Genomic DNA, 21,684 nt, shown 5'->3' on the forward strand with positions numbered 1-21,684 from the left:
TTGAGACTGAAATATATATGAAGATTGAAAAATACCCCAACAGTGTATACTGGTGTACGCTTCGAATACATAACCCTTTTTCTACTTTTTAGATTCTTGTCTAATCCATACTGAGGCTGTGAGTGTCTTTGTCGGACTCCGGAAATATACATACAGATTTTTAATGTTTAAACTATGCTATATATACCTGCTATCTAGTGTTACTCTACCCTTTCTCAACTTTCTACAATCACGTCGAATTCGTACTGGGCCTGAGACCCTCTGAGTCTGCCTCCTGATATATAGACATAGGTTATTCATGTGTAAACTATGCTACATATATACCTGTTATCGGGTGATACTGTACCCTTTCTCAACTCTCTACAATCTTGTCGAATCCATATTGGGCCTGAGAATGTCTGAGTCTGCCTCCTGATTAGAAATGAGCGGTGTTCGAGTCGACCTGTTCGCCAAGTTAAAATTCCAGCTATTTGGGCGGTGTTGGAGTCGTTCATCGAACTCGAACACTTTGCTTAAAATTCGGCTGTTCGAGGTTCCGTTCGAGAACGGTTCGTTCACCGAAAGCGTAACTTCATTTTCACATCAATAATGGTTTTCAATGTTAATAGACTGATTCATGGCATAGTAGCGGTGTCTGGTAACCAGCGGTGTAGTACACCTGTCAAGGAGCTACACCGTGTGTGTTTCTAATTATTTTTTACCGCATCTTGTCCAGAAAATCCTTTTGGGCCTTGTAGCACTGTCTGCTACTCAGCAGAGAAGCCCACCAGTGAACCAAGCTATGATGCCTGTTTATGTAAGAACTGCGTTCTACTCAGCATAGGAGCCCAGCTGTTAAGCAAGCTACAGCACCTGTGGTTAGGCCTAATTCCGGAATTCCGGTTGACCTGCACTTACTGGGAAATCCTCGTTCGCGGGGAAGAATTGTAATCCCAGATCCCCATCACTAACGGGGTTCAGTGGGTTATCTGCACCTGTAAGTGACACACGCTGGACCTTTCAGTGTAGCACGCATGCAGCCCCGGACATGTAAGGGCATGACAGACCTGTTATTGATCGATCTCGCGTGCGAGAGCCTCGCGTGTCCATCTAGTAAGTTTGACCCGTACCGCGGGGGCATGCCGGAGTCTCGTTCGTTAACGGAATTGAGCTGACAAATCGCTAGCACAACTAAAAACGGACATCCACCACCACCCACAGAATCAACAAAGCTTGCAATCTGTCAATCTTATCTGTAGCTGGCATGGTTGAGGTTTCCCGGGTGGAGTCGAATTAAGCCACAGGCTCCACTCCTGGTGGTGCCCTTCTAGACATTCCTTTAAGGTTCAGCTTTGCAACTATACTGCCCCCGGAAGCCAAACACTTTGCCTTCATGGACGCTGTTCGGTGGTTCGTGGGAATAACGCCGCCCGATCAGCAGTTGGCCTAATTTATGGTGGGAAGTCCGACGGCATATGATCGTCTTCGATTTCAGATTTTTACTGTTTTTTTGGTATTTTACATTTTTATTCCAGCCTTTTTTGACTTCATAAGGGCATGACATGCCTATATCTGTGTCTCCTCCTCCTCCACCTCTTTTCTATATGTAGTTGCCGTTTTCCATGTGTTATTTTTGTATTCTGAGCATTTTGTCTGCTTTGGGACACCTTTTAAGGTGTTTTGTAATTGTTTTGTATGTGTTTGTATGTGTTTGTGTTTGCCTGCCATTGTTTTCAATGGTGTTCGACATTGTTCGTCGAACGTTCGACAAACATTCGACGAACTTGCCTCATGTTCGACGAACCAAAACGAATTGGAACTCTAGCAGAGTGGCTCAACACTACTTCTGAATATATAGACGTACATTTTTAATGTTTAAACTATGCTATATATACCTGGTATCTGGTGATACTGTACCCTATTTCTCCCGATTTCTCCAGCGATGCTCTAGGTGTGCTGAACGCTTATGGAGGAAAACACGCACACCAGAAGACTTCATACACTTCAAATTTATGTTAAGGACATATAACTCTGCCCTTCACCTCGCCAAACAGACCTACTTCACCACCCTGATCTCCTCACTATCCAACAACCCCAAGAAACTTTTTGACACCTTTCACTCCCTCCTCCGGCCAAAAGCACAAGCCCCTATCAGACATTTGTGCTGATGACCTGGCCTCCCACTTTATAGATAAAATAGACAATATCCGCCAGGAAATCCGCTCCCAATCACCAAGTTCAGTGACTCCCATCCCTCCCTACATTTCCCCTGGCTCACTCTCCACATTCGATCCCATCACAGAAGAAGTCGTCTCCAGGCTCCTCTTCTCGTCCGACTACATGCACAACCGACCCCATTCCCTCACATCTCCTCCAGTCTCTCCAGTCGTCACAACTCGCCTAACTACAATCTTTAATCTCCCCCTCTCCTCTGGCATTTTCCCCTCCTCCTTCAAACACTCTATCATTACTCCATTACTAAAGAAACCCACCCTCGACCCATCCTGCACAAACAACTACAGACCAGTCTCCAATCTCCCCTTCATCTCTAAACTCTTGGAGCGCCTGATATACTCCCGCCTTACCCGTAACCTCTCCACTCACTCCCTCATGGACCCTTCACAGTCCGGTTTCCGCCCCCTACATTCGACAGAAACTGCACTCATCAAAGTGACCAATGACCTTCTGACAGCAAAACGTAACGGTGACCACTCTCTGCACATTCTTCTCGACCTTTCTGCAGCTTTTGACACTGTTGACCACCCTCTCCTACTCTCTAGGCTCCAGTCACTAGGCATTAAGGACACTGCTCTCTCCTGGTTCTCCTCCTATCTTTCTGACCGCTCCTTCAGTGTTCTGTTCTCTGGCTCCACTTCATCTCCTGTTCCTCTCACTGTCTGGGTACCTCAGGGCTCAGTCCTTGGCCCCCTTCTCTTCTCTCTCTACACAGCCCCAATTGGACAGATCATCAGCAGATTTGGCTTTCAGTACCATCTTTATGCTGATGACACACAACTATACACATCATCCCCTGACCTTACCCCGCTGTACTACAGAACGCCACTGACTGTCTGTCTGCAGTCTCCAACATCATGTCTGCTCTCTATCTGAAACTCAACCTCTCCAAAACTGAACTTCTCCTGCTCCCGCCATCTACTAACCTCCCTAAATCTGACATTTCCCTCTCTGTGGGTGGCACCATAATAACACCCCGACAGCAGGCGCGCTGTCTGGGCGTTATGTTTGACTCCGATCTCTCCTTCACCTCCCATATACAATCTCTTGCCCGCTCGTGCCGCTTACACCTAAAGAACATCTCTAGAATCCGCCCTTCTCACCATGGAAACAACAAAAACCCTCACTGTCGCCCTGGTCCACTCCCGCCTGGACTACTGTAGCACTCTATTAATTGGCCTCCCCCTCACTCGACTCTCCCCTCTCCAGTCCATCCTTAATGCAGCAGCCAGGGTTGTCCATCTGGCTAAACGTTTCTCGGACGCGTCCGCTCTTCGCCAGTCGTTACACTGGCTGCCCATTCATTACAGGATACAATTCAAAGTACTTGTTCTCACCCACAAAGCTATCCACAGTGCGGCACCCCCTTACATCTCCTCCCTCATTTCTGTCTATCGGCCTAACCGACCACTGCGCTCTGCAAATGACTTTCGACTAACCACTGCCCTAATCCGTACCTCCCACTCCCGACTCCAAGACTTCTCCCGTGCTGCGCCAATCCTCTGGAATGCTCTACCCCAAGATATTAGGACCATACACAATTTGCATAGTTTTAGGTGCTCGCTCAAAACACATTTGTTCAGAGCGGCCTATCACATTCAGTAATCAAAGTCACTTTATGCTTGTGTGTGTGTAGCCCATTCACTATCTCCATCTATCCCCCACCCCCTGAAGATGGCTGGACCATCATTGTAAATATAAACCTGTGCTTTGTATCGCCCCCACCTCATTGTAGATTCAAGATTGTAAGCTCCCACGAGCAGGGTCGTCTTATTTCGCTTTAATTATTGTATTGTTAACGTTATTACTTATGACTGTTGTGTTTGAAACTGTTCAACTGTAAAGCGCTGTGGAATATGTTGGCGCTATATAAATAAAGATTATTATTATTATTACCCTTTCTGCCTCCTCCACCCACCACTCTTAAGTGTATCAATGACACCTGGAACATTGTCCCACATGTGTGATTATTTCTTGCGCATCTTCTTGTTATATTGTGGTGTGATCCATCCTGAGCGTGTGACAGTCTGTGGGTTACTCCTGCAATTTAGATGTACATTTAAAAATTACCCCAACACTAGTGTATACAGCTCTACGCTTTTGATACATTACCCATTTACTGCTTTTTATATTCTGGTCTAATCCAAACTGACCAAGTGAGTGTTATTTTCTGACTGTGAAAATAAGTACTGAGATTGACAACATTGACCCATACACTGTTTACAGCTGTACTCTTCAGATCCATTATCCAGTACTCTTCATATCCATATATAGGGAGATTGACAATCATCCTTTGACTGTATAGAGCTGTACGCTTCTGATACAGTACCATATATCTGATGTTGTTATGGGTTCATGTTCTGCAACATTTTGAAGTTTGGTGCAAGAGGCCGCGGATGTGGACGTGGGGGGGCCAGCTGGTGCTGATGGTGGTGGTGCATCTGCTGGTAGTGGCAAAAGCACAATAGCAGCTAAGGCAGGAGGTGTTGAGCCTGCGTCATGGTCTGGCTCCGGAACGCCTGAAAGGCTACCTTTTCTGGGAGTAGGTTAATCGCTTTTAAAGCCGGAGCATCAGGAACTGGTTTTGGCTTACATTGCCGAAACAGACTCCAGCAAATATGCACTCCTCTTCTGAAGTTTCAAAAAATGCAAGCACTGAGTCGTCAAGTGCTGGCTCCTGGTCGGGAAGAACCCCTTTCCTTGTGTCCTTCACCCCCACCAAAAGTGAATGATGCAGCAGGCCACACTTCACATTAGTCCATGTAGCTCTTTCTATCATACCATGCCTGGGTTATCAAGTCAAATCGTGAATTCCCCAGTCCAAGATTAATCTAACATGGAGTGTGGGTGGCCAGCCAGGGCAGTGTGGGTAATCGGTACCGGGCCGGTGTCTCAGAGGGATGTGTCACGTCGGTGGTGATGACTCGTTCCGTGGCCCTGGGCGTCCATGCAAACGGGTGAATAACGTTTCTAGGTGAATGATACATGACGCCACCTGTGGTTTCTGATCACATTGACCCGCGCTGCAGTGTCGCTTCTCTGGGGCATATGTTGTGGTGCAGCTAAGATGTAGAAGCCCTGCGCAGGTAGGGCCGTAGTCGCAGGGCAGATGAAAGAGTTGGTAGATGGTGTGCAGTGCAGGATGTAGCAGAGCCGTGCGCAGGAGAAAGATGACAGACAGTCGTGCAGTTACTTTACCTGTACTTGGTAAGTGCCGTCCAGGACCCAGAGTACAGATGGAGAAGGAGTTGGTCAGCCTGGAAGCAAATTTGGAATTCTCTCTGCAGATAGGTAGTGTGGCCTCCGTTCTAGCGCTTATCTGAGGTACTCGCGGTACTGAGTTCACTGAAGTTCCCCCTGTTGACTCTCTTTTGGAACTTTCTCGTATGGCAGGCAGCCATAGCCTTTTCCTTCTGGCTCACACACATCGCTGCTGGGGCCTCCGAACCTTAGTTGGGAACAGAGCATTTCCAGCTGCTACTTCCTCCGGTTTCTGCTTCAGTGTCCCTACAAACTCGGAGACCGGAATCCCGGCCATGTGCTCCAGGTAGGAGTGAGCGTTAACTCTGCTCATCCTCCACTTCCCCTTCCCTTCACAGACTGCCCTAACTTACCTTCTCCCGACCACAGAGAGCAGCTCCTCAGCAGTCAAGTTCAGAGGTCTCCCTGCTGGCCTGGAGTGGGAACTGTGTTGTGTGTTGGTTTAACTGCTAGAGAGATCCTTCGTTGCTCCCAAGCGTGACATCACACTCCCGAGGAGGAAGGTAGTGCCACTGTGGCGACCGTACTCCCGGGGGCGCCACAAGTGCACTGATGCCCAGCCACTGCTAGATGATTCTGCTGGTACATTGACCCAGACCACTACATTCCCCTCGCACTCTACACAGCCAGAATCTGACCCTGATGAAACTCAGGTTCCCCTTCCCGCATACTATACCACCTTACACGGTGACAAAGAGGAAGGTGCAGATGAAAGTGCAGGTTCCTTGAGCAGGTGGGGGGGGCATACTCATGGTCGACGGCCCTGGCACAGGGCCCCTCATAGTAAGCAAAAGTGTCTCTGCCGGTGGGAGGGCCGGGCCCACCCCACCCAACCCGGCCCGCTGTCAGACACAGGGCCGGGCCGGGCCCACCCGCTGTCAGACACAGGGCCGGGCCCACCCGCTGTCAGACACATCGCCGTACTATGAGGGGCCCTGTGCCAGAGCCGTCGCCAATGAGTGGGCCCCCCCAGCTTGCTCAGGATCACAGCACTTGCAAAGTTGAAATACTTACCTCTCCCTGCTCCACCGCCGTGACGTCTTTTGTGTTTCCTGACAGTGACATTCTGGTCAGAGAGCACGATGACATCACGTCTGTACGCCCTCTGCCTAAACAGTCCAAGTGCAGTGAGATAGAAGATGGGGACGACGAAGAGTCCAGACTAGTACAGGGATTCCCTAACGAGGGGACTTATGTAATTGTTTTCAATGTTGGGACAGCTATTTTTGGGGAGCACTATACTCTGGAGAATATGAGGCCCACCATACACTGGAGCATTCCAAAGGTGGACATCAGACACTGGAGCAGCATTTACAGGGCCCATTATGCACTGGAGCAATAGAAATGGGGCCCATTATATATGGAGCATTATTTGGGCCCATAACACAGTGGAGCTTCATCCATGGGGACCAACATATACTGTAGCATTATGTGGAGCTCATCATATACTGTTTCAAACATTATATGGGACCAATGATTCTGTATGGTTCTGTATGGAGAAATATATGGGCCTCATTACTCTGTATAGCGTACTATGCGGTGTCCATAATACTGTATGGAGTAATATACTGTCCGTTTTTGGAGCTATTGGAGAATTTAAAATGGATATCAGTCATGAGATGTAAGAAGTGAAGTATTTTTCATTGTACTATACAGCTATTTCTCTGCCGTATCAGAGGATCATGAATTGTGGCATGTGTTAAAAGAGCCCAGTGACAATCTTTGGCCCAGGGCCCACAAAAATCTGGAGCCAGCCCTACTCCCCCCCACAACTTTAGCCAAATAACCCCCAGTTTTCAATGCCTAACTATTATAAAGTAAATTAAGGTTGACAAGCTTAAGTAATAAGAATTGACGTTTTTGGCATTAAAATGGGCACTGTAGGTGTGTTTCCTGTCCTCCACTCACTGCCGACCTTGGTTCCCCATTGACTTGCATTGGGTTTCGTGTTTCAGTCGGCCTTTGACTTTTCATGATAATCGGCCGATTTCGTTCGACCCGACTTTTGAGAAAAAAGGCAAAGTCTCTCATCTCTAGTTAAAACCATTCCTATACCTGGTAAAGCTAATGGGAAAATCTAACTAGGGTTGATGATCGTTGTCAAACTATATCCATAGCATAGGTGGTAGCATGCTAATTGCCGAGGGTCCCACCTCCAGGACTCCTACGAATCCCAAGAATGCAGCTTTGCAGTCCCCATTGTAAATTGATAAATGGCCAATAATGGCCAATCATGTACACCACCGTTCTGTATCTTGCCTACTAGACTGCAGGAGATGATGCTTGGCGTTAATCAAGGAAGGTAGTGCAATGGCAGAGCCTAAAAAACTTTCTAATTTTGGAGAACATCTGTCTCTTAATTAGCATAGGTGTGAAATAACCGGCAGCAAGAAACTTTAAGTAGCAATTCGCTAGCGCACTCGTGTATTAAGCTCCGTCTCACATAGCGAGATCACTGATGCGTCACCGATTTTGTGACTCAACAGCGATCTCGTCAGCGATCTCGCTACATGTGGACATAATGGCGACGCCTCCCCCCGCTGGATATCGCTGATCGTGCTCGAATGTCCTGGGCCATTTTTTCATTGTCAGCGTTGGCGACGCAGAACTCAGGGAGGCAGGCTGGAATAGTTAAGAATAGCTGCTGTGTGACAAGGTACCAGCGATCCTTACCAGGTCGTATCGTTGTCGGGATCGCTGGGACGTCGAAGAGATCTGCCTGTTTGGCAGCTTATTAGCGACCATGTAGCGACGCACCAGCGATCCTTACCAGGTCGTATCATTGTCGGGATCGTTGGTGCGTCGCTATGTGAAACGGGACCCTTACGTTTTGATTAGTTTCTTGTACCAGACACACATCTGGGTATTCTGCTAGACTCTTGGATTTTTGCTAAAATACGAAGAATATGGTAAAATGCCAGATATTTACATTTATTTTATATTACACAATCAGTTAGAAAATGCTAAATGTGTTCTCATTGAATGGGCTGATGAGTTATCTGTCCTCCTCCGCTCTCATCAGTAGATTCTTGATGTGAGCCCTGTAATCGTTGAGTGTTTTTCCAGATCTGCTTCATGATTGCTACATTTAAAATTCCTGTTTTTATTTAATAAGTGGATGACTTGGTGCCCGACATGTTCATAGTCTATAGCCGTGTGATGTAGCATACTAGAATAGAAAATGGACTGATCATCTCTGATTCCTTCTTCCTATGTTACTGTTTTTTTGTTCTTTTAAATGAATATTCCGTTGTAGCGGCCATTCTTTTAGAGAGACATTTTTGGCATCTCTATTCTTTACTATGGCGTGTATGGAATTGTTACTATCAGACAAACACTTGTACCCTGTAGGGTGGTGAGATTGTTCCACAAAGCTTCATTCAGTAATATAGGAAGATCAATACAGCTAAGATCACCACTATCCTGTAGCTGTCATTGTTAGGTACAATGCATACCTTGATGGCCTGACTTTCCGTGTCCATTGACTGTGCTCACCATTTCCAGTTCGGACAGATTGGCATTGTTGGCGGGAGGCAGCCTGCAGATCAGCAATGTCACGGAGGAAGATGCTGGGATCTATACATGTACGGCGGACAATGGGAACCAAACGATCCGTGCCCAGGCTGAGCTCATTGTGCAAGGTATGAAAAAAAAATAATTGTAGTGGGAAATGTGTCTGACACAGATATTATGCTTTACCTGTGTATGGAAACAAACTGCACCCTATTGTTGGGAAAGCGTGGAATTCTGACCTTTATAAATAATATTGTAGTTGGTACAGAACATGACTTCCATTTAAAGGATTGTACATATTATCTAAAAATATTAAAATACATGAATATTGGTAATGACATTGGACTATACTATATCATTTCTCATATAAAACACTTATTTATACCACAGAACCATATGAAACACTTGGACTTGTATTGTGTTCTATGGTTCATGTAGGTTCCTAATGAAATCTCCCAATGGAGTTTACACTAGGACGCTCAATTATTTTCTCTTGCCCTTCTGAAGAGGGATGTAATGTTGTGTTCCCTGTCCCACTTCCTTCCAGGTGATAAGAGGGGCAGATAGAGATGAATTGGGTCACTCCCTTCCATGTCCAACAGAGGTTTTGTTGATTGCACATCCTCAGGATGTCCCCTATGGTGTACTGCTGGACCAGCCTTTTATTAAACCTTTATCATATTTGATCGGGTGGTGTGCTTCTCTCTAGTATCACCCTGTGTTTTATTGCTGTCCATATTTTGAATCATTTAACCTTTTACTTTGTTACATCTGAAAGGAAACTCCCAATCTGCAATTTCTGTATTGTTTTATTTAGTTTGTTAGTTTTATTTATTATGCTTTGCTTATATAGCTCTATCATATTCCGCAGCACTTTACATACATCATTACTGTCCCCATTGGTGCTCACAATCTGGATTCCCTATCAGTATGTCTTTGGAGTGTGGGAGGAAACCGGAGAACCTGGAGGAAACCCACACAAACACGGGGAGTACATACAAACTCCTTGCAGATGGTGATCTTAATGGGATATTAACCCAGGACCTCAGCGCTGCAAAGCAACAGTGCTAACACATAAAATAGATGCACACACGTGATTCACACATTAGATACATAACCGACTGACACACACGTCACTCACATATTAGGTAGATGACCGACATACACACGTCACTCACATTGGTTTCATGACCGACATACACACGTCACTCACACATTAGATACATGACCGACCGACATACACACGTCACTCACACATTAGATATTTGTATCACTTCCGGCTCCGAAACCTACATATAGTGCTGTGTCACATGTCGTGTATGTATGTATATATGTGTGTGTGTGTGTGTGTATATGTATATATATATATATATATATATATATATATATCCCCAACCTGCTGTCTCCTTCCTCCTCATCCTGTAGACTGTAAGCCCGCAAGGTCAGGGCTCTCTCCTCTCTGTTATGTCACTGTTAGTTTACTCATTGTAGTTTATATTTGTATTTTGCATGTAACCCCTTTTCACATGTACAGCGGTGCCCTAATGGGTCGCATAGAAGATGAGCAGATGGCACACACATCACACACCTGCTGTACAAAATCCAAACTCATTCCATGCTACAATACCCATAGTACCTGTTTTTTTTGCTGGTATGACACTAGCAACCTCCCCCCTCACTGCCCCTGCAATAATAATCACCAGGCCCACAGACCACTTAGGCTTTGCAAATATTTCTTAAAGTATTCCAGGTCAACATAGTTATCAGGAGATAATAAGTGTAGTGACTCAAAGAATCATGAAGAAAAAGAAGATAGAGTCCATGCTACTATATAAAAAATTACATTTAATTCAAAATTACATTAAAAATGGGCTCACTTACTGATTCAGTGAAAAGATCCCAGATTTTCTGCCCATGTTTCACATAAGCCCCAGTCCCAATAGTGGGAAAAAATAAGAAAACATTTACTGATTGGTTTAGAGAAACTTGTGAGCAGTAACTGCTCCCTTCTTATGCTCCCAGTACTTGACGTTCTTCTTTCTCACCCCTGCTTTGCACCACTGTGTTTAAGGCTATGTGCACATGTTGCTGAATTCCCGCGGTAACTTCCGCGGGAATTCCATTCCGCGGGAAAATCACATTTTAAATTCCCGCGATTTTCCCGCAGAAAAACTAGCGGTTTGCAAGCGTAATTAGCTTGCAGAATACTAGCGTTTTCTAAGCAATCTATAGCATCGCTTGGAGAACTGATTGACAGGTTGGTCACACTCATCATAGTGTTTGATGATTGTGACCAACTTTTTACTATTGAGGCTGCCTATGCAGCATCAGTAGTAAAAAGATCTAATGTTAAAAATAATAAAATAACAAATCGTGTTATATTCACGTCGCGGTCTCGCGATATTGTAGCGATCTCGCGAGGAATAGGGACCGCTACAGTATCGCGAGACCGCGATGTCATCAAAGGTCTTGCAAAGCATTACTGTGAACGGGAGCATCGCTGAGGCCTGGGAAGGCTGCGCGGGACGCCTGAAGGTGTATATAACCCGATTTTTTTATTCTAATTTTTAGGCTGCGTTCACACATCGAGGTTTTTTCGCGTTTTCGCGGCGGTTTTTAACGCGGGTTTTGCCGCGAAAACGCAAAAAAGCATCCCATGCATTCCTATGGGATTCCACAATGCTGTGGATTTTCCCCCGGCGGAATCACATCGTGGAAAAATACGCAGCATGCTCATTAATTTTGCGGAATCGCGGGGATTCCGCCCACATAGAAATGCATTGTTCTGCTTACTTTCCGCATGTGGCTGTGCCCACCATGCGAAAAGTAAGCAGAACATTTGCGGATGGTACCCAGGGGGTGGAGGAGAGGAGACTGTCCTCCGGGCTCTGGGTACCATATCCCTGTAAAAAAATAGAATAAAAAATGAAAAATCGGAATGCAACGTGTGCACATAGCCTTACAGGGATATAGTACCCACAGCCTGGTGGAGAGTCTCCTCTCCAACACCCCCTGTGATGCTGTTTTTTTGTGTTTTCGCGGCAAAAACGCGACGTGTGAACGCAGCCTAAGTGTTTCTTTTCTTCTGTCTGCTCCAAACTCCTGCCCATTCCTATACAACTGTTTCTCTACTCTAATTTACACCCCTCCTAGCTTTCCTAATATGTTTCTCTCTTGCTCTGCTAGTTATTTTCAATCTTCTCCTTTCCTCCCTCTGCTCCTGCAGGGACGACGAGTATTCTCTTCTTCAGCTCCTTGATTTCCTACTAGCTGATGTATAGGCATGTCCAGTGTCGATTACAAGCTCCGCTGTACTTGCCTGGCCTGTGTTTGCAATCCAGTGAACAGTGGAAGGCGGTGCTAACGTGGTGCTGTGCACAAATAATTGCCAAGCAGAGCAGCCCAGACTCGATCAGCCCACCAGGAATCTGCCCGGTGAGGCAGATAGTCAATCAGGGCCTGCCTTATATTGTTTTTTTTCCATTTTCTAGGTAACATGCACCATATTACTAATGATGTTGAATAGGATTCTTTGCCTTGTATCATTTGTAAATTAAGAACCATGCTCATAATCTTCCTCCCATTTCTTAATCTGCTAATCCAGTTTCAAAGAAAACATATAAGAATAAGTGCAAGGCACAATAAGACAAAAAAAAAAAGTAGTTTATTAAATGACTAAAAAGGTATACATAACATGTGAGACCCCAAATTGTTAAGACTGATGAATGACAACTTAATGATGGACAAGATAACGCTAGGTGCAAAAGTGCGTCGGATGCTTTTCTTCTCCTGACTGGTGAGGCAACTCTATGCCACTGTGCATCTTCACTATATATTTGTGTGAAAAAGTGTTTACCCCCTTCCTGATTTCCTATTCCTTTCCATGTTTGTTACACTTAAGTGTCAGATCACCAAACAAATTTAAATTAAAAAAAAAAAATAAAACGAAAAATGCAGTTTTCAATGAAAGTCTTTATTAAGGGAAAAAGAAATTGAAACCTACAGGACCCTGTGTGAAAAAGTGATTGCCCCCCCAAAAAAAAACATAAATTGTCTGTGGTTTATAACATCTTTTGGAAATTGCGTTCAAATTCCCTAGCCACACCCAGGCCTGATTACTACCACACCTGATCTCAATCAAGAAATCACTTAAATAGGACTTGCCTGACAAAGTGACCAAAAGCTCCCCAAAAGCTAGACTTCATGCCGCAATCCAAATAAATTTTGGATCAAATGAGAAACAAAGATCTATCAGTCTGGAAAAGGTTATAAAGCCCTTTCTCAAGCTTTGGGACTCCAGCGAACCACAGTGAGATCCATTATCTACAAATGGCGAAAACATGAAATAGTACTCCAAGAGTGCAGCAACGACCCATCAAAGAGATCACCAAAGATCCCACTACAACATCCAAAGAACTTCAGGGATGAAACTGAATGGGAGGAGACACAGATTAGATATTAAAAAAAACTTTTTGACAGAGTGATTATTAAGTGTTAAGGGGGTTTTACACATAGCGATATTGCTAGCAATATCGCTAAAACGTCACTGATTTTGTGACGTTATAGCGATATTGCAACCGATATCGCTATGTGTGATACTTACCTCCGACCGGCTCCCCCACTGTCCATTGCTGATCGCGCGGCTCCATTTCTCGTCGTCTGCTTCCTGCTGTGACGACGAGCGACGCGTGGAGGCGGGCGGGAGGACATCAGGATCGTTGTGTGTGAAAGGTGAGTATCGTGCGCTGCGTTGCTGCTGCATCACTGTGAGATCTTCCTGTGTGGAAGCTCACTAGCGATCATTTAGCGATGCACCAGCGATCCTGACTGGGTCGGATCGCTGGTGCATCGCTAAATGTAAAGGGGCCTTAACAGGCTGCCACAAGAGGTGGTGAGTTCTCCTTCAATAGAAGTCTTCAAACAGAGGCTGGACAGACATCTGTCTGGGATGATTTAGCGAATCCTTCTTTGAGCAGGGGGTTGGACCAGATGGCCCAGGAGGTCCCTTCCAACTCTACGATGCTATGATTCTCACTTGGCTCAGTTAAGATTAGTGTTCATGACTCCACCATAAGAAAGAAACTGGGAAAAATGGCCTGCATGGCAGAGTTCAAAGATGAAAACTGCTGCTGAGCAAGGCTTTTGGGTGAATGCTCTGTGAGCTGATGGGTCAAAAATTGAACTTTTTGGAAGGTGTATGTCCCATTACATCTGGCATAGAAGTGACATAGCATTTGGTGGTGGTAGTGTGATGGTCTGAGGCTGTTTTGCTGCTTCAGGACCTGGAAGACTTGCTGTCGTAAATGAAACCATGAATTCTGCTTTCTACCAAAAAATCCTGAAGAATGTCAGGCCATCTATTCATGGCCTCTAGCTGAAGCGCACTTGGGTTATGCAGCAGGACGATAATCCAAAACACACCAGCAATTCCACCTCTGAATGGCTTAATTTTGTTTTTCTTAAGACTTTGGAGTGGCCTAGTCAAAGTCATGACTTTAATCCCTTTGAGATGCCGTGGTATGACCTTAAAAAGGCAGCTCATGCTCGTACTTCAGCTACATTGGAGGGTTTCCAGCAATTCTGCAAAGATGAGTGGGCCAAAATTCCTCCAGAGTGTTGTAAAAGACTCATTGCCAGCTATTGTAACTGCTTGATTGCAGTTATTACTGCTAAGGGTGGCCACTGGCAAAGACATGAACAGTCTGTAATTTTAAGGGTAGGTTAACTTTAACATTGAGAGATAGAATATCAAAAATAAAATCCAGAAAATCACATTGTATAAATTACATAAATTTATTTCCATTTTGCAGTGAGAAAAAAGTATTTGATCCCTCTGGCAAACAAGATTTAATACTTTGTGACAAAACCCTTGTTGGCAAGCACAGCAGTCAGACTTTTTTTTGTAGTTGATGATGAGGTTTGAGCACGTCAGGAGGAATTTTGGTCCACTCTTCTTTGCAGATTATTTCTAAATCATTAAGATTTTGAGGCTGTTGCTTGGCAACTCGGAGCTTCAACTCCCTCAATAATTTTTCTATGGGATTAAGGTCTGGAGACTGGCTAGGCCACTCCATGGAGTATGGTACCCCATGCTTACCATACATATGTAGGTTTAATAATCTAGTTTCAAGTATCTCTTTAGAAATGTATTTGCATCTCCACATTTGCACATCTGTATGCACCCATGTAAGAAATATAACGCATTCCCTCTTGCAGTGCCTCCTGTATTTTATGTTAAACCATCAAACACACATGCTCATGAATCTATGGATATTGTGTTTGAGTGTGAAGTTAGAGGAAGACCTGCCCCTACTGTCAAATGGGTGAAGAATGGAGATGTGGTCATCCCAAGTGACTACTTCAAAATAGTGGTAAGTGAACATGTGGAGTGCAGTCGTAGTGTGGAGGTTCAGTAAGGATTTCATGGTAATCTAGATGTTTAATGTGTTACTGTATGCATTTCTATTCCTTACATCTAACCTACTTGGAGCAGGATCTCTATAATACCTGTGCCACATAGAACCGAGGACCCTCTTTCCATAAAACTATATACTAGCAAGTCATATTAAAAGTTGTTCTTGACTACACATCATCTTTAAAGGAATGACTCCATGTATATAATGTTGTAAATATAGTTTTGATATTCAGAATATATATTACATGATGTAATTTTTGTGGCATATCTAACTGTGGTGATTGGTTAATTGACAGATCTGTTGCCTTTATAAACACTGCATCAGTACGCTGCATTGGTACCTTGAGAAAAACCAGAGAGGTTGAAACGTCTCTACATTTTACTTATATGGGGTCTAGTGATGATCAGGTGTTATAAGACAAGGTGTTACTCGAGCATGCTCGTGTACTGACAAAGTGACTTTGGCGTGCTCGAATAATATGTTAGAGTCCCTGCAGCTGCATGTTTCACGGCTTTTCGGCATCTGCAACACATGCAGGGATTAACTAACAAAAGGGAAATCCCATCGTGTTGCGGCTTTGAACAGGCGCCGGGACTTGAACATATATTCAAGCACGCAGTTAGCACATGAGCATGCTCGGATAATGCTTTTTCTGAGCACGTTAGCTCCTCACTAATGGGGAGATTTGAAGACCGCTGTCTTTAATGGGTGCAAGAGTGACAGACGGACGAGAGCTAGGGAGAGAGGCCGGAGAACTGTAAGGGCAGTGCCAAGCACACTGAGCTTGTGGCTCATTTGCATAAAAATTTGCTGATGGATTTCTCAAAGCTTGAAACAAGGTTTTCTACAACAGATCTATGGATTTAATCAACATTAAAGCAACTTTACATAGACATTAGTTTGAGGTGTAAAAAAACTGCAGACAGATTCCCTTTGAGTAGAGGCAATCGCTGAATGGCATAGAAACGGCGTATAAACCACACTGCTCTGGGTAAAAGTTCACCACCGTTTTCTCTTGTTCAGGACGATCATAATCTTCAGGTTCTTGGTCTTGTGCGCTCAGATGAAGGATTTTATCAGTGTATCGCTGAGAATGAGGTGGGAAATGTGCAGGCAGCAGCTCAGCTCATTATCGTAGAACCTGGTAAGATGTGTCAAAAAAAAACTTTTTTTTTTTTTTTTTTTTTTTTTTTACTCTCCCTGTCCCTTCCCAGTGTCCCGCATCAGATTTTCAATAGTTATCATATCATAATATTTCCATAGTTTAGTAACTGAGGGTGTGCTGTTGGCAGACTTTATAGACCTAGTGAACAATTTGGCCATTAAAAAGCATTGACCTTTTGTTCTGTAATTAATCTGAGAGCGGACTTTCCCTTGTAGTCCCACCTGCAGGGTATTGTTCCACTGGCCCTTATTTGGTGTCCCCCACCTAGTCTCTTCCTGATTCTCCTTTCCAGTGCCCCCTGCATAGCGTCCTTCTCTTCATGCGTCATGTAGCCTGCTGCTTTCTATGTCATGGAAAGTGCCCCATAGCTTCCTGACATTGAGGTTATGATCTTATGTCGCAGCAGGTCTCCTGAATAGATAGTTTTATCAAACCAATGAAAACATAGAGGTCTTGTAAATTTCCTAAACTAATATCTACCTTCTACCCAAAGTGTGCCTTGCAGCTCTGCCCATCCATATGTGTTTTGACTTTTGTTCTACATTTTCAGGTTTTGCATGCAATGTTATATGACTGCCAATGATACAGTCCTTCCTGCTGTCACGTTGTGTAGGTTTGCACATTCATTAAAATACAGAAAAAAAAGTTTAAAACATTCAGACGCATTAAAAGATTTTCTTCTGACATCTTAAAATAATTCTATATATTGGAATTTTGAAGGGCTCTATCATTTCAGGATGTAGTACTAAGCAAGTGAACCCCTTTACAGCCAGGAGACCTCCATTGTGGCTGTGCGCTGCTGGTCTCTTGGTTATTTTGTGGGATACATTTTCTGTTTTGCATGTTTGTGAGCTACATTGCCAGCCAGAGGTGATACCATTTGATGCTCAAAGGGTCAAGGTTCAGATTTCATCACAGTCTCAATGAATTGCTGTTTGACTCCTTATCTTAGTGGTGTCCTTCTGGGTGTTAGGTGGCCCATGTCTGCATGGAGGCCGTGCTTGGTTTGTTTTGTTTATTTTCTGTTCTTGTTTTTCGCTCTGTGTCTGTGTGCCTGTGCTTGTCCTCCCCCCACCTTTCCCAACTCAACCATGTCAAGGTGTTACCGTCCCAACCTCTCCTGCCCCCTCACTGACCCGTGCCACTGCTCACCATGTAGCTGCCACACCAGGAGGTCCCCTTCCTTCATCCCCGCGGGATGTTGTGGCCTCTTTGGTGTCAACGCGCTTCATCAAGCTGACCTGGCGTGTGCCTGCTGACGCCCATGGAGACAATCTTACCTACCAAGTATATTACAGCAAAGAGGGAATGAACAGGTAAGCCTTACAATTTGGATCATGTATTGATGTGAGGTTTTACCACTAAAACATATAGTAAAGACCCTGCTCGACATATGTTGTATAGGAAAAGCATAACTCATGTTATCCGTAGAATGGTTGGACCTACACAATTCGAAGCAAGCAAACCCTTTAATTTATGTAAATGTACCTTCCTGTAACGTAATATAATGTAATATACGTCACTATTCTAAAACCTTTTCACCTTAGTGTTCGTGGTTTACACTAGTATTGTGGCATGTCTATGGAAGGCTGCAGTGGAAAACATCTACATTTATTATTAGAGCAGTTCATTGATGTGTACATGTAGTCCTGATCTTTGCACGGATGCATTTTTCTTTTGTATTGAATAAAGGGAGCGTGTGGAGAACACCAGCCGTCCAGGAGAATTGCAGGTCACCATCCAGAACCTGCTACCAGGAACTGTCTATTACTTCCGTGTGGTGGCTCATAATAGTTATGGTACTGGTGAAAGTTCACCTCCTCTCAAGGTGGAGACTCAACCTGAGGGTAAGAGAATTTTGTAGGGTTTGTTAAGCAAAAAGCGTTTAATCCGTCATAGCCATGTCTTCAGAATGCAGTGTGTCTGGTGATAGCATGTATTGAGTCCATTGATTTGTCGCTTTTCAGTTCAAGTTCCTGGTCCAGCCCCAAATCTCCGAGCTACAGCCATTTCCGCTACATCTGTTAGTGTAAGCTGGGAATTGCCGCTTTCTGGAAATGGGGAAATTCAGAACTATAAGCTTTATTATATGGAGAAAGGAGGCGGAAACGAGCAGGTAAACCCATCTGATCTAGCTGTACTTTAGAGTCCCTTTTTTTTTTTTTTAAATTGACATCTGAAAGAGACGCGTTTACTCCGAGTTACAGGATTAGCGCTGTATTCTGGTATGTGACTATAATGCACTTGCACAGCATAGCACCATTTAATTTTTTAGAATCTTATCCACAGAGCTTTCGAAATGAATGAAACCTCAGGTTCAAAGACATGAGTACAATGTGCAATCCCCCTGAAAAGTCTTAGCTGCTTGTCATCTCATGTATGCCGCCATTGGTATATATGTGTTTTTAAATGTTTTTCTGATGTTATTCTGTATTATCTGCAGGATTTTGACATTTCGGGGCTTTCATATACTGTAAATAATCTGAAGAAATACACAGAGTATACGTTTCGGGTAGTAGCAATTAATAAGCATGGGCCTGGAGTGTCAACACACGATGTTATAGTCAGGACGCTATCTGATGGTTTGTATCCAGCTTCCTGTGATATGTATTACAAATATGCTGTCACCAGTCACTTTTCAGTCCCTCATTGGCAATCTTTTTTTTTTCCATTTCAGTGCCCAGCGCCGCTCCTCAGAACCTCACCCTGGAGGTGCGCAGCTCTCAGGTACGGCTTATATTGTAGGCTCTTAAGGTCACCGATTTCTAAATGCTACATCGTATCTAGATTACTTGTTCTTTCTGCCTGAAGAGTCCTGGCTTTTACAAATACATTTTGTCTCTTTTTCTAAGCTTAAAGCCCTGCCCAGAGTTTAGCCCTTGAGTGAACTAGTCCTATACACCTCCCCCCCCCTTCATGTGTGGTTTAGACAATCTGTTTAATTACACTACTGCAATTTTTTTTTTTCGTTATGCCTCTTAATGGTAAAGAATTTTTTTTTTTTTTTAAATACTAGTTTTTGCATATACGTGACCCAAAACTACCATAATTCTTTACACTGGTCCTAAATATACAGTAGATAAAAATAAAGCAAGTAAATGAGTAATATTAGATTTTATCATTTTTTTTTTTTTAAAGTGGGATTTTAAACCTGTATTGAATGACCCCATTGTGCAGCAATAAATGCCTCTAAATTATTCCAGTAACTGATAGTCCTGCTCGTTGGCTTGGAGATGATATACACCATTCCGCCTTACAACACTGCCTCAATGCTGTGATGTTGGTGGATTTTCTCCCATGAAGTTTTGTGTTGTAATGCAGGGTGCCATTTTGACCTCGCAGACCACTTGATCAGACTTTGATACATTCTTGTCCTTTTAAATAAAACCGGTCTTCCACTATGTTTGACTTCCCATTGTTTGAAAACACCAGTCTGAAATCTCATCTTTAAATTATTTTATGTTCCTAAAGGTTCATTTTCTATTGTACACACAGATATGTGATTTTGGATAATTTTTCTCAGTAAAAAAGTCAGTTTAATATTTTTTACTCGTTTTTTACTTGGTTATCTATTTTTAGGACTTGCGTGAAAATCTGATGTAGTTTTAGGTCAAATTTATGTAGATATATATAAGATTCTGAAGAGTTCACAAACTTTCAAGCACCACTGTACTTGGTAATAAAAATTAAATAAAAATATCATACTTTCATACACAGATGTGGACATAATTGTTAGTACCCTTTTGTTAAATACTAAGAAAAACCCACAATGGTCACTAAATTAACTTAAAACGAGCAAAAGTCTTTTTCAGTCTAAATTAGCTGATTGTCAACAAATAAAAACCTGAAATTGCTTTTACATTGTGGTTCAACAGAAAAACAGAATATTAAATTGAAGGAAATGGCCTGGACAAAAATGATGGTACCCCTAGAAAAGATTGAAAATTATTTGACCATAGGAGCATGTTAAACTGTGGTGTGACCCATAGAAGATGAAAAGTGTGTACTGTGCTGTTTATCATGGTGTGTACCACAGTGAATATGGACCAAAGAAGAGTTGTCTCAGGAGATTAGAAAGAAAATTATAGACAAACACGTTTAAGGTAAAAGCTAGTGGACCATCTCCAAACAGCTCGCTGTTTCTGGTACTACAGTTGCATACATTATTAAAAAGTTAAAGGTCTATGGGACTGTAGCCACCTCCATGTATGTGGCTGCAAGAGGAAAATTGATGTCAAATTCAAGGGGCTGATAATATAAATGATTACCAAAGAACGAAGAGTAACTTCCAAAGAGGTTTGCAGTGAACTCCGAGGTCTGTGTTCAGTCCCACCATCCGTCGCTATCTTGGACAAAGTGGATTTCATTGGAAGACAACCGAGGAGAAAACAATGGTTGAAAGCAAATAATTAAAAAAAAAAAGTGATACTAGATTTGCCTAAATGCATACTTACGAGCCACAAAGCTTTTGGAAGAGTGTCCTTTGGACAGATGCAGATGAAACAAAACTGGAACTTTGGCAAGACACATCAGCTCTATGTTCACAGATGCAAAAATAAAGCATACAAAGAAAAGAACATTGTACCTTTGTGAAACATGGACGAGGTTTGGGCTGCTTTGCTGCATCTGGCATAGGATGTCTTGATTCTGTGCAGAGTATGATGAAATCTCAAGACCATCAAGACATGTTGGAGTGAAATGTGCTGCCCAGTATCCCCAAGCTTGGTCTGAGTCGCAGGTCATGGTTTCTCCAACAGGTTAATAACCCAATACACCCAAGCTAAGAATATCCAAGAATGGCAAAGAGCAAATCATTCGACTATTCTAAAGTTGCCTGATTTAAGTCATATTAAAGGGGTTGTCCGGGCTTTTCACATAATCTCAGTACATATCTGGGCTGCAGAATTATGACAATAACTAATTTGCTTTCTGTCACTAGTTTGCACGGTTTTCAAGATATTCTGAACAGAGCGTCCAAAGGGTGGGGGGTGTTATGGCATTGAAATGAGAACTAGTCGTAACCTCCTATTCTACTCCAAACATGTCCTCTATAGCAACAACCCCACCCTCCATAGCTACAGGCCCTCCCCGTCCACATGAAGAAGCCCTCATCAC

The 21,684-nt window shown here is 43.6% G+C and overlaps 1 protein-coding gene across 11 annotated transcripts in view; it reads left to right on the plus strand.

Annotated features, from left to right (window-relative positions):
* Positions 1 to 21,684, plus strand: part of NEO1 (neogenin 1) — a 185,079-nt gene that overhangs the window by 132,400 nt on the left and 30,995 nt on the right. For 7 of the 11 annotated variants that reach the window (XM_073579448.1, XM_073579449.1, XM_073579456.1 and 4 more), the window contains exons 5-12: positions 8,980 to 9,116; positions 15,205 to 15,359; positions 16,428 to 16,548; positions 17,669 to 17,885; positions 18,262 to 18,416; positions 18,537 to 18,685; positions 19,013 to 19,151; positions 19,247 to 19,296. In XM_073579448.1, coding sequence (XP_073435549.1) covers positions 8,980 to 9,116; positions 15,205 to 15,359; positions 16,428 to 16,548; positions 17,669 to 17,885; positions 18,262 to 18,416; positions 18,537 to 18,685; positions 19,013 to 19,151; positions 19,247 to 19,296 — 1,123 coding nt within the window. The remainder of the gene's footprint in view (positions 1 to 8,979; positions 9,117 to 15,204; positions 15,360 to 16,427; positions 16,549 to 17,668; positions 17,886 to 18,261; positions 18,417 to 18,536; positions 18,686 to 19,012; positions 19,152 to 19,246; positions 19,297 to 21,684) is intronic. The other 4 variants (XM_073579453.1, XM_073579458.1, XM_073579455.1 and 1 more) reach the window with 1 other exon arrangement.

The sequence above is a fragment of the Dendrobates tinctorius genome, unplaced genomic scaffold (assembly GCF_039654945.1).
Source record: "Dendrobates tinctorius isolate UK_male_01 unplaced genomic scaffold, ASM3965494v1 ptg000062l, whole genome shotgun sequence".
In the NCBI taxonomy this organism is placed as follows: domain Eukaryota; kingdom Metazoa; phylum Chordata; class Amphibia; order Anura; family Dendrobatidae; genus Dendrobates; species Dendrobates tinctorius.